The 15,356-nt window shown below is 40.9% G+C and overlaps 1 protein-coding gene across 1 annotated transcript in view; it reads left to right on the forward strand.

Moving 5' to 3' along the window:
• Positions 1-15,356, forward strand: part of eys (eyes shut homolog) — a 200,282-nt gene that overhangs the window by 131,839 nt on the left and 53,087 nt on the right. Inside the window, exon 39 of the mRNA XM_069658919.1 lies at positions 9,115-9,291. Coding sequence (XP_069515020.1) covers positions 9,115-9,291 — 177 coding nt within the window. The remainder of the gene's footprint in view (positions 1-9,114; positions 9,292-15,356) is intronic.

The following is a 15,356-nucleotide window of genomic DNA, read 5'->3' on the forward strand; positions in this document are numbered from 1 at the left end:
GACGGAAGGATAGTTAGGTGGATGGATGATGGATAGATGGATAGTTAGGTGGATGGATGGATGTTAGGTGGGTGGGTGGATGGATGGATGTATAGATGGATGGATGATGGATGGTTAGATGGATGGATGGATGGACAGACGGATAGTTAGGTGGATCAATCATTGGATGGATGGATGGATGGATGGATGATGGATGGATGGAAACACTCATACACACACACAAACAGAAATATACTGTACTGTGATAGACATAGATCGTTCTATATCCGCACACACACACAAACACACACACACTCCTAAGCATGAGGCTTAAATGTACTGTACTGTGACCTCCAGAGTGAAATCATCAAGGGCCAGCCAACAAATGATGTGGGTTAATATAATATATGCTGAGCCTCTTTGGCTAATAGGTTTCAGTATGAGGGAGAATAGAGTCGGCTGCAATAGGAATTTTGAGTGATGTGAATTATTCAGGATATGATTAATGAAATGAAAGATCCACATAAGCAGCTTGAACCGTCACTGTGAGTCCACGTTCACCTCGAGAGCTCGTTGAGATCGAGTGTACGACCTTGCAGCCTTTGCTTAACATTCAGCTCTCACATCTGTCCCCACAAAATATTTATTTTGTACCAACCACTGCGACACTATGAAGGAGGCACCAGCACAACACACACTCATGCTCACTCACACACACTCATGCACTAAGAAGTTTTTCCTTCGCAGATGTCTTTTCAGTGCACTTGTGATGTTACTACTGACGTCCTTTCTTGCCTCTCTTGCCAAGCATGATGTGCTCTGACAGTGTGGAAAACAGCATCCTGTATGCTATTGTAACATCCTGAGTCACTGTCAGCTGTACTCACACTATAGAGTTGTGAACTAATTGCTTGTTAGCTTGATTAGGCCCGGCAAGCTGCGCACAAGTCAGAGACAATTCAGATTTTGTGTTATGATAGCCAGGTTAATCTCACCTGCATCAGCTTGAGTATCTAGTTAGTCCTCCAACATGATTTAAAAAGCTACTATTGATACGCATACTTGACATATTGATCTAATATTGAGCTATGTTGAATCAACTATGTTAGCCTATGTGCCTTTGTTTTACCTCTCTTGCTATGTAAATTGGAAACCTGCTAAGCCCCTCCCCAAAGCAGTGATTGGCCTATCGTATCTGTGGTAAGAGAGAAACTTTAAGAGTTTAGAGTTTGTATTTTTTAGCCTTTTCCAACACAAAAACACAAGAGTGTGTAAGGAGGAGATTTAGCTACAATGGTTAACATGTTCGGTCAACATAACCTTCAGTAGTAACGCATTCTATCAAGGCTAAGGATTGTTCGTAACTAGTTTGTTGGGGGTCCAAATTCCAGCTGTGTGTAATTTGACCATGCCAATGTTGAACTGATGCAGGCCAACTGATAAAATTGGGTTCTCACTGAGTAACTTGTTAACCGGTGGTTCTACTGTACCTTAACGGTTCCATAATGTTTTAAATTTTTTATATGTAGACAAGCAACACTCCCAGACTGACACACTCACAGGAACACTGACTGCCAACACTAACAGGCATCCTATGATACAGGAAACAGAGAAAACAGCTATATCAAAGAAACACTACAGACAAGACAGTGCTGTCTGAACTGAGCAGCCGTTCAGTGGTCCTGTTAGTCAATACAGCAGAAGAGAGAAAAAAGAGAGAGATTGAGATTGTAAAAAATGGACAACAGAAAATTGAGCAAATACATGAAACCAAAACTGTCCCTGTTATTAATTCTAAAATAATAATATTTGATATTATTAAAATGGCATCTTAGTTTCTGTGTCCACTAGTTGCGCTGGCAGCAACTATTTTATTTACAAAACCAAAGCAGTTCGGTGTTTTCTGAGCTCAGTGTCCTAAGAGCAAAAACACCCTCGGCGTCAGCTGTTTATTGTTGCTCCACTCGCAGCGCTCTCTCTCAACTTTTGGAACACTGCCGCGCTCTTCAATGTCACTTCTCCCTCACCGACCAATCAAAACTAAGAAGAGGTGGGACTTCTGAAATCACAATGTCAACAACATTGGTGAAGGAATCCTTACATTTTTTCACGGGTACAATTTCCTGGTGTAGAGCTGCTAACACCAGGACTCGGCTCCTTTACGTTGTTTTTGTTTTTTCTTGAATAAAAGCAGATATTCAGCGTACAGAGCGATTTAAAACACTTTAACAGTCACTACCGAGGGAAGCAGAAGTGCCGCCAGAGAAGTGCTCTGAAATTGAGGTTGTGGGCGCAGCCAGTGCGAGAAACGTCCTTAGTGGACACAGACCCTTACACCTCATCTGGCTCCTCGTGTAACTCTTCTCACTTTTGAAACTTTTTTTTCTCTTCCAAACTTTCTTCCCTCAGAATAAATTAATTTAACTAATCCCAGAAATGTTACTGGTGCCCAGGAATATAGCAGGAATCCAACAGGACAGTAATTTCTCCTTTTCCAAACTTCTCTTTCTTTGCAATTCCTTTCACTAACAATGCTTTCAGTTAAGCTTTATAAATATGGAGGAGACACTAAATGTCATATTTACTGTACATTTTTACCCTTTGGAATATTTAAAGTGACAGATATTCTTATTAGCATTACAAAGAGTTTTAATGATAGAAACTGGAGTGATCTTCACCTTCACCTGAACCTGGTTAAGACTGATAGCGTTATCCTGTGTTTACACAATACACGGAAATCTGACAGATTGTCGCTCGAAGCTAATGTTAGCAGTCTGTAACGTGGCGTGAGCAGCCTGTGTGCACCTGACACCTTTATTTAACACCTCTGCCATGTGTTCTACAAATGCTCATTTACAGGTGTTTAAGTAATCCGCTGAAATGTTATTTGTCTCTCCAGGCGCTGGAACAAAAAGGATGCTATTTTAAGGCTTCACTCTCATTTGTTTCTCCCGTGGGAGACAGCTGTGTCGAGGAAAGCGGTGCCTCCCTCTGCTTACATGACAGAGATGTTGCTTTGATAAGTCAACTGATAAAGATGCGTTGGCCAACTGCTGAACAGTCCATAGATAATAAGGAATTTGAATCTTTATTTAGTCGTTTTTTTCATTCATTTATTTCTCACCATTGTAGATTTCAGGTTCAGAAAAGGGTAATAACTAGTGTGCCTGTGTGGCAATATGCAAACTGAAGGCTGACCTTACAATTTGGAAATTAACCCAGATAACCCACAGATGCATTAAAACCTGACTGCAGTAATGCATATTATAAAATATGTATTTCCACCACCATTCCTTTCAAATAATTTGGATGTTATTTTCTTTATTTTTTAAGCTCCTGTGAGGAGTTTTTAGCCGGTTATGAAATAGACTGAAATCAATACTGAGGCCTCTATATGACCTACAAAAGCAAAGGAGACCGTCGGCAAGGAGATTGACTTTATCTGCAAAAACAGCCTTTTAAAAAAGGTTCCACAGCAAAGATCCACAGTGAGTGATACGTTTGACAGTTAAAAGGAAGCAGGATGAAATTTTGCGGCAGAAAACACAACTAATGCATGTACAGGACAAGATCAGGAGACATATGACACACCGCTTTCTCTGCAGAAGTCGCCAAGATTGACACAAACCCAAAGTTCCTCACAGTGGCTGTAATAACTCATATTTTCACAAGTAATGGGATTTACCCCTCAGCTATTCCCTTCCATGATCACAAAGTAAGGTCCTGCTTATCCCCCAACTTGTCACACTCATAAACTTTTCCTTTGAATACCAGCAGTGGCCTTTCAGAGGCGTTTCCGCTGAGTGTGAGGAATTTGCTCCTCCTCAAAAGCAGTCTGGTCTCTCAGGTTTTAACAGAGTGCAATCTCATATGAGCACCCATGCTGCGACTTCACCTCTGATAGCCCACAGGCCAGAGTCCAGAGGCTGTTTACATGCTGACAAAGTCTGTGAATGTGTGTCGCCATGGCAACTTTTTCCGGGCGACAACCTCATCCTCACCTCTTGTTGACGAAGGAATGGACGCAAGAGAAGAAAAAAGCTGGTGTTCTTTTTGTCATAGTTTAGTCACTCTGCACGGTGACTCATGGCTCTGATGAGACATAATGCTGACGTCATTCAGGAGGTCTCTTAGAGCAATATCAGGATGCACCCGAGCCTTTGCAGCCTCTTATGTTATTCTCCATGAAGGCCTCATCTGCTGCTTACATGTTTAATGTTCGCACATATTCTAAAATGTGACCTCATTTGACTTGACTTGTAAGCACTCTCTGAGGCTGTACATCAAATTATTAATTAAAATCATATTAGAAAAAAAGTCCCACATACCGCCCACTGATAGAAGAGGTGATAGAGAGATCTTTATTAAAGTGCAAGTTATATTTCTTTTGTTTGTTTATTCCTGATTAAATGAAGGTAAAATGAAAAAAAAATGAACATGGACAAGAGAGCTTAACCTTTATAAATAAATAGCCCTCACCTTTATTTGATTTTACATACAGGTTTACAAAACTTAATTTAGGATAACAGAAATATATCATATAAAATGAACTATCTACATGCATATGGTATGCTTATTTACACATGTACACCCACCATTTAAGAAGCAGCAGTGTCATTAATTTGGAGTCATGTTTCTGGACACAGAGCAAATTTCTGGACACAAAGCAAATTTCTCTTTCAGCTCTTTCTTTGGTCTCCTCCACCTTTCAAGGTCGCTGCTAAATGTTCTCTGTTCACCTTTCAGTTGGGAACTGTCTCTGTCTAACATCTGGTGCTGAGCAGGTTGTAGCAGTGGGTTTTTATAACCTTTTTTCTGAAAATAGTTTCCAGTTGCAGCCAAAATAGATTCTATTAGTTGTTGTAGGTTGTAGGTAGGTTGTTGTAGTATGGTGGCCGACAAGGGCAGTCGCTCTGCAACAGCCCAAACGATTTCCATTATAAGAGGAGTCCACATAAAGCATCGCTAGCTGTGCGGCTAACAGAAGCTACAGTTAGGAGTGGTTACTTAAGCTTTCTGTTGATCCGGAGCGGTTTCTCATCAAAAGTTGTGTGATTTCTTTGCTCATGTTATAAAGTTGTGTTTTTGCACAGCAGTCAGCGGTACATGAACAACAGAACAGTAAGAAATTCACTGCCTCGTCTCTCGCTCCCATTAATAATAAACTTGTTACACTAAGCGCCCCCTACAGGCTTGGAGCACTTCCGATGCGTGGACGGGATTTGCAGCCTTTTTCTTTTGCATGTCTTTTCTGGATTTGTTTCACGTTTCCGTCGTTGCATTTGTTTTGGTATTTTTGCATGTGTTTTTGAATTTACATTGTTTCTGAATTTGCAGTCCATTTCTTATTATGGAAATCGTTTGGGCAGTTGCGGCGCCATTACCCTTGTTGGCCTCTGTATTGTAGTGATCCTAAAACAGTTAAGTACCAGGCTGGACAACTAAACAATGAGTACAAGCTTGCTCATGAGAGCTGAAGTACAGTTAATTATTCTCTGTAGGTTCATCACTGCTACAAGTAAAATTTGGAACACAGGACTCTTCCAGTACTTACAGAGTATTTTTACATTTTGGTATCGTCTACCTAAGGAAAGGATCTGAGCACTTCCTGCACCACTTGATACATGCAGTGTTTATGACCAGTGAATTCTCAGTGCAGGATTAAGATTGTTTATATTCACATCTTCATGCCAAGCTTTGTAGTTAAAATGTCAGGTCTCACGGTCGGTTGCATTGCTGTAACAGATTCCCATATCAGGTAGTATTACACACCAAGTGCACACGCACATCTAATACATCACCATATTGGCTGTATCTCTACATATCTATACCTATATTTTTATAGCTGTCTACTCAAAGCAGCTTTCAGACTTACTCCTCAGTCAGATTCAGTAGGCATGTTGCAGCCTACATAAGAAGCTGTGATCTGTGAGTCTTGCTCTCTTATGTTTGGACCCTTCGGCTGCACTTCTTAGCGTGTCCCCTAATCCAGGCCAGCTCCTGGTGGTTGAGTGAGTATTTGATATCAAGTAGCCGACCGTAGGACAGGCTTTGTCAAGATAAAGCCGGTTCAGCTGGGTATGTCAGAGTTTTAAGCTATGATAAATTGTCTCTTCAAAGAAGACACAGTAGGTCGAGGACCTTGCCAAAGACACTCTGTCAAGTATGTAAGCATTCAATTGAAAGCTAAGTGATCACGAAAATTAGTTACGCAGTAAATGGCTGCAAGGTAAGGAAGTGGGCAAAAAAAGAGGAAACCGTTGGGGCGGGAAATTATTCAGACTTTGTCAGTATTGATCATGACCTCCTTCTACGGCTCATTAACTTTTGTCCTCACTTCTCGCATATTTGAAGCTGCGATGTGGGATGTTGGCCAGACAGGAATAATAAAATGAAAGTTGAGAGCACAGATTTGTCCCATTCATGTCTTTTCAACAACTTTTACCTCATCATGACATCCAAATATGATTAAACACTTTTAATATATGCTGTTTCAAGCCATGCCTCTTTCAATTACATTGCCTCTACAGTCTACTTTTCCTTACCCTCTGTAATCCAATCCAACCCCACTATAACATTCATTGCTTTTTAAATGCACAGGTTATTTCTTTAAATTTCTGCATTTATGACTTCAACAGCAAGATAACAACAGGAGGTGTGTGTTATTCAAAAATGTTATAAAAAAACATAATTGAACTCTTGTTTCTGGTCATTTTTTTTGCAGATCAGATCTAAAAAAGATCAAAGAATTTATCAACATGAGAATTAACTGAAGGCAAACAAAAAAAGAGCATTTATATTGTGTTTGACATTAATGGGACCTGATGAGGGCTTGTCGGCCTCCTGCGTTGCCAACACACTGGCTCTCGGTGCTGCCAGCTCTTTTTGGGCATCCTGTGTGTGTTTCTTGTAATTGCTGGTGCTTTTAAAAATGAGCCAGCTCAATCTGCCCTACTCAGAAAAAAAACCCATTACAGGATTGATTCATAGTTTTCAGCCCAAGGAAATCACTCCCCCCACTACAAACATTTCCTTTTACTTGATCTTTTTAGTATTGTCTTTAGTCTATGAGACATAATTCTCTGCCAGATTCGTAAGAGTTACGCGCTTTGATTAGTCAGGGAAAGGGGCTGGGGTCTTGAAGTGGCAGAGCATGCAGATAAAGATTACGACCATTTGAGAAATCGTGCAACCAGAAACTCCTCGCTTCACAGAGCAGTCCTAATTGTCAAACCCTGCAATTCACCTCACCGATAATTTCTTCATTTCAAAGCCTCTTTAAGGCCATTTCCTGGATCACCTGTTGACATAAATGACTGATACCAGGAATTGTTTTTTCCTCCTGCCTTGAATAACCCCACAGCAACACCGTCCACCAGTAGTGTTGAGCTCACAGATCAGGCCGTCCAACAGTGAACTACAGAAAAGAGCAGCAGCCACCTCGCTTCCTTTCTTTGACTGTGTAACAGTAGGTTACAACACATGATCACAGTGTGCATAGATTTGTATGATCTTGTAGCAAAATAAAAGTGTGCTAATTTGTGTTTGCACTAATGCCAAAAAACACTGATAGATGTCCAATAGTTTAAGTCTCAGTATCCATTTTTTAATCAGAATCTTTTAAAGACCCCTCCAGAACTCTGCCATCGATATGAGTCCGCCAGTACCTATACATTGGTATATTTTCATGTTGTGATGTCATTTCCTGGAGTATCCTTAACTTCTTCATATCCCTTAAAGAGCTCCAGTCGTGTTTGAAGACATATAAAATGCTCTGCTTGAAATAATAAATTGTCTGATATGTTTTTTTCAGCAAAATACATTTAATTACCTCCCAAGGCATCTCCTCCTTCTCCCTCATTCAAAATTCCTGAATCTGCATAGGCCCCGCCCACTATGCCAATTTCCAACCGTTCCCTCCACCGCGAAAACGAAACACGTCCCTGCCATCGTTTAGTGGCAACTTGTTGAAACTTAGCTAGCTTGAAATGTAGTAATTAGCGGGAACGTTCGGAACAAGTTTGCAAAAGTTACGATAACGGTTACAGCTGGCTCGTGCATCGCCAAAGTGGTTGCCATAGGTTGCACATAATGATATGCATCGTGTACAACCTAAGCCAAAATGCTTATGGATGTCAATAAATCCTTATAATTAATTAAAGGTATTGAAAATTTTAAAAAGTTATAATCGTTTTTACTACAGCAAACTTATCAATGAACATACAGCGTGTTGATAAGAAAGACATAAGTCTTGTCTTTCAGCTGGGAAAAAAAGTATTTTGCTTTAGTAGTTTTTTTATTTTGGATCGATTTTAACAAGATAATGATAAAACTGCCCTCCAGCTTTCCTCTGCGGGAGGTCAATTTTCAAAGAGTTAAAAACCTGTTACATCTTTAAAGATATCTCAGTGTTCTTCATGTTGCTTTTCTTTCACTTCTAGTCTCTTCTAATTGTTGTCAGTCATTCACAGCCCTGCCTCCAACATCCATTTGATCCAACATCAAAGCACCAAAAAACAGAACACAAGAGTCATGGGAGGATGTTCATATTTCTCTGACAATAGAAAAAACAGCTTGTGAATCCCGACACATATTGTATATTACCCAGTTTTCAGCTGAGAATAAAGTACAGTTTTCCTTGAGAGCTGGACTCTGGCGGTAGGATCCCCTGAGCTGAGGCCGGGGTGGCCTGCTTTGAATCGAATGTCATGCGAACTGAACAGAATGCTATCCGCCAGGTGTACTGTGTCCTTTGTGTAAAAGCCAACAGATCATCACTGGCTTGTGGAGTTGATGACCTGAGCGGGCGCCTCCTCCACCTCTCCTTAAAGTCATAGCCCTTTTTCATCCAGTGGGAAATAACACGGTAGCACACAGCCCTGACAGGACCCTGCTGACTCTGCTCACAGGCAGGCTATCAGTGCTGCGAAGGCACACACCGGCCAACTATTGCTGTTCTGTGGAGGAACAAAAGCACTACACGGCTTTGCTTTTACTAGATAGGACATCCCTCATTTAGATGTGACTGTAATTATGTTGTGTTTTTAAGTGCAGTTGTGTAAAAATGCTTTTCTAAATTGTATTATAATTCTACTCATCTACTTTTTTCACTCTATTTAAATGTTTTGTTTCTAGACACCACAGTGTACATCCCCTCATTCGACGGCACATCTTACTTGGAGCTGCCTCCTCTTGCGTCCTTTCTCCGGCCTGCTGGTGTCCGAAATGATCTACCTGCTCCTGTCAAGGACGCCACTGTTATTCTCCATTTGACAGTGAAAACAAGATCAACACAGGCTACCATCCTCTATAGTAAGGACACTCAATCACCATCATTTCAAAGCACTGCAACATTATGAACATACCACTGATAAAGGTTATACACGAAAATAAGCCCTATTTCCATGGACTTTAATTGGAATATATTCTCATTCAGCTTTTTCCTTACCCATGTCCTTGTGAGTCCTAAAGGGTTGTAATGTTCTATTTACTCTTAAAAGCAAGCCATCATTTCCTCGTGTGTATAATGATAAGAATATAACTAATGGCGCATATGTTGCTGCTGTACCATCTGAGGAAACATAATAAGTTTCAACAGGATTCTGGTCAGTATTTTAGAATATACATGTATTCGCCGTTGTTATGAGGAGGTTGATTCCACTTTCATGACTGTGCAATGAGTAAGATGCTGTATACTGGCAATGACTAGCAAAGCATAGACTAGAAAAAGGGGGAAACAGAATAGCCCGGCCCAGAAGTATCAGATGTCATCAACAAACTTCTCTAAAGATCACTGATTGACGCCTCATTTGTTCAAAAAGTTGAACACATTTTGGGGGCAATGTGTCGGAGTATTTAGTGGTGGGTCGCAGTGGCTTCCTGGAGCCTCTACAGGAGTTACTACAAGACCTCACAAAGTCACTGCACCTGGCCGAAACTTTGTTAGGCACATTCGTCGCATTAAAACAACAACCTTTTTGTTTTATGATTCTGTTACCCCTCGTTTTCTGCCTTTATGCTAAGCTAGGCTAACCGGCTGCTGGCTATAGCTTGTAATTCACTGATATACAATTGTACAACAATTAGTTCCAACCAACTAATCTGATTGGACAAGAGGAATTCCATGTGTGGCAATATTAGCTGTGTCCCAACCCAGGGGCTGCAGCCTTCGAAGGCTGTATTTGAAGGCCGTCCCATTTCGAAGGCTCCTTCAGATGCGGCCGACAAATGCTTCCTCCTTTTTCCCAGGCCGCGAAGGATTCAGTGGGTGCATCCTTCGCGGATTCCCCAGCGTATCCTGAGATTCATTGCGCGCCAATTCAAACGAGATGGCGGACTCTTAAACGGCCGAGGAATAAACTTTTAAAGGTGAAAGATTTTGGTTTCAACTCTAGTGGAATAGCTAACGTTACACATGTTTGAAGAAACGAAAGGGCCCTTGAAACAAATAATCGTTACAATAATAGGTTAAGCAACGTGATGTTAGTTATGATAGCTGGCTACCTGTTGCTAGGCAACAGTAGCGGTGTTGGGTGACACAAGGGACAGGGCAGGAACAGCTGATGATGCGAACAGGAGATCCTTCGTAGACCAGATCGTCTCATTTCAGTTCGGCTTTCACGGTCTACACAGGCGAATGGAGCATCCTCCGTAGACCGCCTCCTTCGAGGGCTGCAGCACCTGGATCAGGACACAGCTATAGAGAACATCACTGTGACTTTTCACACTGTGTATCACTCCGCCTCAGCCAGGTGTTCTGAATACTGTTAATTAACATTACAGCAGACCGTGTATGTCTACATTAATCAAGCTGGTACATGTATATCACACAGCAGACTCTTGTTTCACTGGTTGATGATAAATTAAAACAAACAAATAATAAATGTACATGATTAAAAAAGATAGCTGATATGTGGTAACCTGTAGACACAGAGTGCAGGAGAACGTTTGGGTTGCTAGGCAACAAAATTTCAGGAAGTAGTTGATTTGGTTGAGCAAAAATAAATACTTTTTACCACTGTTTACTGCTTGTATAAGTGTTGTATAAAAGTAGTATCAATGTTCTAATGTAACTCTTGTATGTATGAAAATTAACAAGCATATTTCCCAAAATATCTAACAGCACATATATTGAAATTATCTGTTAAAAAAATGTCTTCAAAGGTCTCTTAGAAACAGATCAACGCTTTGAATCATATCAAGATACTTCCTGTGCAGTTCACTAGCATGAAACACTATGTGCTCTGAAGCATTATTTCTGTTGTGATGTAAGCCCACTTTCACAGTGTCATGCTGTCTTAGACGTGTTACGAATAAGACACATTTTCTTGAAAAACTTGACCTTTTGTTACCGTCATACTTGTTATCACCATTGTTAGGCTGCTCAGCGTCTATTGTTTGGATCACTGGTGATGCAGAAATGATACGTCAGCCTGTGCTGTGTTACTCAGCCTCTGATTGAACGGGGTCATTGAAAACAGGATGCGGTTTCTGAGTGCTAGTAAGACGGGAGGATTGGCAACAGTTATTGTGCCAGAGAAAATACAAGTAAAAACATGACACCATTTAATGATTGTGAAATGATTGAACTTTAGTAAGATATTGTCCGTGCAGAGCAAGATTATACGAGAGATTTGTATTTACCAGTCCTAAATATTACTATTAAAAAAGCAATGGGCAGAAATAAGTCACTTGGGGAAACGAGCGCCATGAGGTCATCGCTCCTGTTTCCAAGGCTACAGGAGAAAAGGAAAAGAAGCACAGAGACTCATTATTTGTAACTTAAAGACAATTTCATCAACTTTATTATGGCTGGCTTGTTTAATTATAGATATTCATAACAAGATTTTTTAAAGTGCTCTCAAACACAACTTTTAAATGAATAGGCATGCGTTATTTGATTAGGAAAGATGTGTGAGAAACGGTTAATGCATGGTGCTCCCGTAGAAACCCTCCTGCTTTAACTGCTGATGCTGTGAGCTATAACCTAAATCACACAAAGGAAACCTCAGGAGAAGGCACGAGCCGGTCGGTCACGTGCGTATCAGGCTGACCCTTTACATAAACTGTGAGCTCTACTATGTACGTCTACCTCCTGCCAGCTCTTTTGTTCCCACACCTGCAAACACACAAATACACACACACACACTCTCTTTTGTTTCAGAGGGAGATTTGGAAAGGTAGCTCTGACAGCCACTGAGTCGACCCTCCTAACAATAGGGCATTGTTTTTGGAGGAGAGGAGTTGGTAGATCTGAGGTAATTTTTTTAGGGGCTTGTGAAAAGCTGAGCCATGAGAACTGCGCTCCATTTATCCAGCTGTTTGTGTAATGTACGAATGTTCAGAGTATGTGTGAATGCATTAAAGGACCAGTTCGGCAATTTTCAACCTCAGTCCTATCGTGCTATTATGGGGAGCTAATGTCATTATGGTAGGAAAAAAATGCAATTCCTCTCTTAGCCTTTGGAGGACGCTATCCGCTTCTCCAGTGAGCCCTGCGTCATCTGGCGGAGGCCAGGGAGCTCACTAAACCACACTTCCTCAATTGAGGACGCCCGCCTCTGATGTCTGCAGTGTTTAGTTGAAAAAAAACACAGTCCGTAACATTTAATCATTTGTTCCGTGAGGTGCCTTGAAAGGCTGCCTGCTCTCCTGTTTTCCCTCCCAGACGTTCCATATTTATAGCAGAGTCATGTCTCATTCAAAATCGTCAGGTTTGAAATGTCGACGGCAGACCTGAAGATTTTTTAGACGATCCACCCGTATATTCTTATCGTATTTCAGACTCTGCAACGCTCTGAGCCGTTGTCTGCAGCAAAAACAGTAGTATTTCACTCCAGCGTCTCTCGCTGGGCCGGTCCTTTCAGAGGGAAGGGTGCAACACTGGGTGTTGTAGGAATGTAGAATGGGTGAAACCACGAGCTGTTTGTACAACTTTCTCCACAGCTATGGCGCCAATTTCAAATATTAGTGCTTCTAAAGATTACAGAGAACAGCAGCTTTTTATTGACAGTGGCTTTTTCCAGGGGCGAATCGCTCCTAAAGCATCATCCAGCACCGGGGTGAAGCCAACACATGACGTGTTTGAGCTGTTGGTCCTCAAATGGCTCCTAAAAACATCGGATGAGGTGTCTCAGCTGACAGAAGCTCCTCTCTGTAAAAAACTGCAGCCACCTTGATCTCGTGAGGCTGTTTTGCTGTCCCCATGTACACAGCTGTAACCACCATAAATTGTGGGGTGATCGCAGGTGATTTATTCCACACCAAGCGTGCAGCGACATCACAACATTCATCTTGCCTGTGTGACCCAGATCAACCCCTGAGCTGTGACATCGTCTGCAGGTTCACGGCCTCTCGTTTTCATTTGCAGACATTTTAAAGGTTCCAAACACCGCAAGGTTTAACTGCAACTTCTTTAGTCAATATTTTGATTTTTTTTGCTCCATTATTGAAGTAAGTTTGTTGGTTAAGAGTCAGGATCAAATCCAACAGAGAAATACTCATTTAAAAACTAAATACATTTGATTAAATTGTTTTACTTATTAGGGAGAATGTCATCTCTAACATCGCCACAGAGGTTCTGTAAGGAACAATTCTTTCCACTTTCATGTGCAAAGAGTCTTAAAAGTATTTGCTAATTTTTCCATAAAACAGTGTATTATTCCTTGGAGTAATAATAGCTCCCCTTTTATCTCTCTGAGCTGACATCGGCCTCCCATGATGGCTGCTCAGTGCCTTAGTGTTCCACCAAAGACTTAAATCTTTGCAGTTAAGGAGCTATTAATTAACTAGCTCTCAGAGCCTAATAGGACTTTAAATTAGTGCTTCATATACTGTACGGTTTGTGCACTTGAAAGGTCAACCAGTTAAGCCGTAAGGAACTTGTGAATAAGTTTTTTGGTGATATTCAATGTGTAATATAATATTTAGAATGCTTTTATTTGTGTAAAATCCACAGAAAGTAAGACTTGCTGAGTGTTTGTTACCCAACATGAGTCTCTTTATATCTGCAGAGAGAGTTTAAAAACAAACTCGAGACAGAGCTTTACACATTTTTTTGTGATGTTAGCAAAACGATTTTTAATATATATTTAAGGGGAATCAGTTAAGATGAGAAAGTAATGTGTGAAAAGTGTGCTTCTTTAATATTGAGCCTTTTAAGTATTTATGTTATTATTTATTAATTTTGAAAAGTTAATTAATAAAACAGTATGACCATCATCCTTTCCCTGACTAGCAAAGACAGGCTTCAACTAAACCTTCACTAAAACTGTGCCTACCGTTACCCGCTGCTACTGCTACTGCTGCCTTTCAGCCCTATAAACAATAGTTTGAAAACCGATAACAGAATAAAAAACATTCCGGCAAACAAATTGCAATAACAGCATACTTTCTGAAGAGTCTCAACTTTTAACTAAAGTCTGTTCGAAAAGTTTGTAGAATGAAGTGAGAAAAACTATTTCAATTCGGTCGAGGCCGAAGCATTCAAAGTGACACCAAAGAAAACAGATTACCAGCTCATCAACAAGAATGCAACCAAATAACATAAAGAGATTCTGAGATTGTGTTTAGTTTCCCTGTGTTGAAAGAACCTCTGGATTCTTTTTAGAGTCAACTGGCTTTAGCCTGTTTGTTAGCTGCTTACCAGCGTTTGCTGTCCTGGCAAACCTCTTGCTTGTGAGACAATGTGGTAACATTGCACAAAACAACCCTCTCCACTACTGCTGCAATAGTCCCCAAACCTCTGCGACTGTCAGACAAATAGTTTGATGAAAATTTGGTTCGTTAAGACTTTTCTCATTGATTAAAAGTTCTGTAAATTCTTTAATTTAAGTTAACATGTAAGTGTGAGGCCGTAGAATTGGGTTTGGACTGTAGGGACATGTCCCGACCAATATCAAGAAATTACTGAATTATCCCTACCAATAAGTTTGTCCAAATTACACTTCATATGAGAGAGCTGTTTGTCACTGTAAACAATGACTCCAGTCTACAGTTCAGCTCATACACTTCACTAAACTGAAAATGATACAGCTGAACATGTCTCATCATCAAATACATTTACATCGCATCCGCGCTGTCCATATGCATGTGCTCTCTCTCTCCCTCTCCCTCTCTCTCTCTCTCTCCCTGGGCGAGTGCAGTTTGTTTAAATATTATCCATACATTCATATACCACTTCTCCTGTTCAGGGTCGCAGGGGGGCTGGAGCCTATCCCAGCTGTCATTGGGCGAAAGGCAATACAGGGGTACAGCCTGGACTGGTCGCCAGTCAATCACAGGGCTGACACACAGAGACAGACAACCTTTCACACTCACACCGACACCTAAGGGCAATTTAGAGTCACCAATTAACCTTACAAGAATGTCTTTGGACT

Source organism: Semicossyphus pulcher, unplaced genomic scaffold (assembly GCF_022749685.1).
Source record: "Semicossyphus pulcher isolate SPU_LCO1_2020_fin unplaced genomic scaffold, fSemPul1.0.p SCAF_12, whole genome shotgun sequence".
Taxonomy (NCBI): domain Eukaryota; kingdom Metazoa; phylum Chordata; class Actinopteri; order Labriformes; family Labridae; genus Semicossyphus; species Semicossyphus pulcher.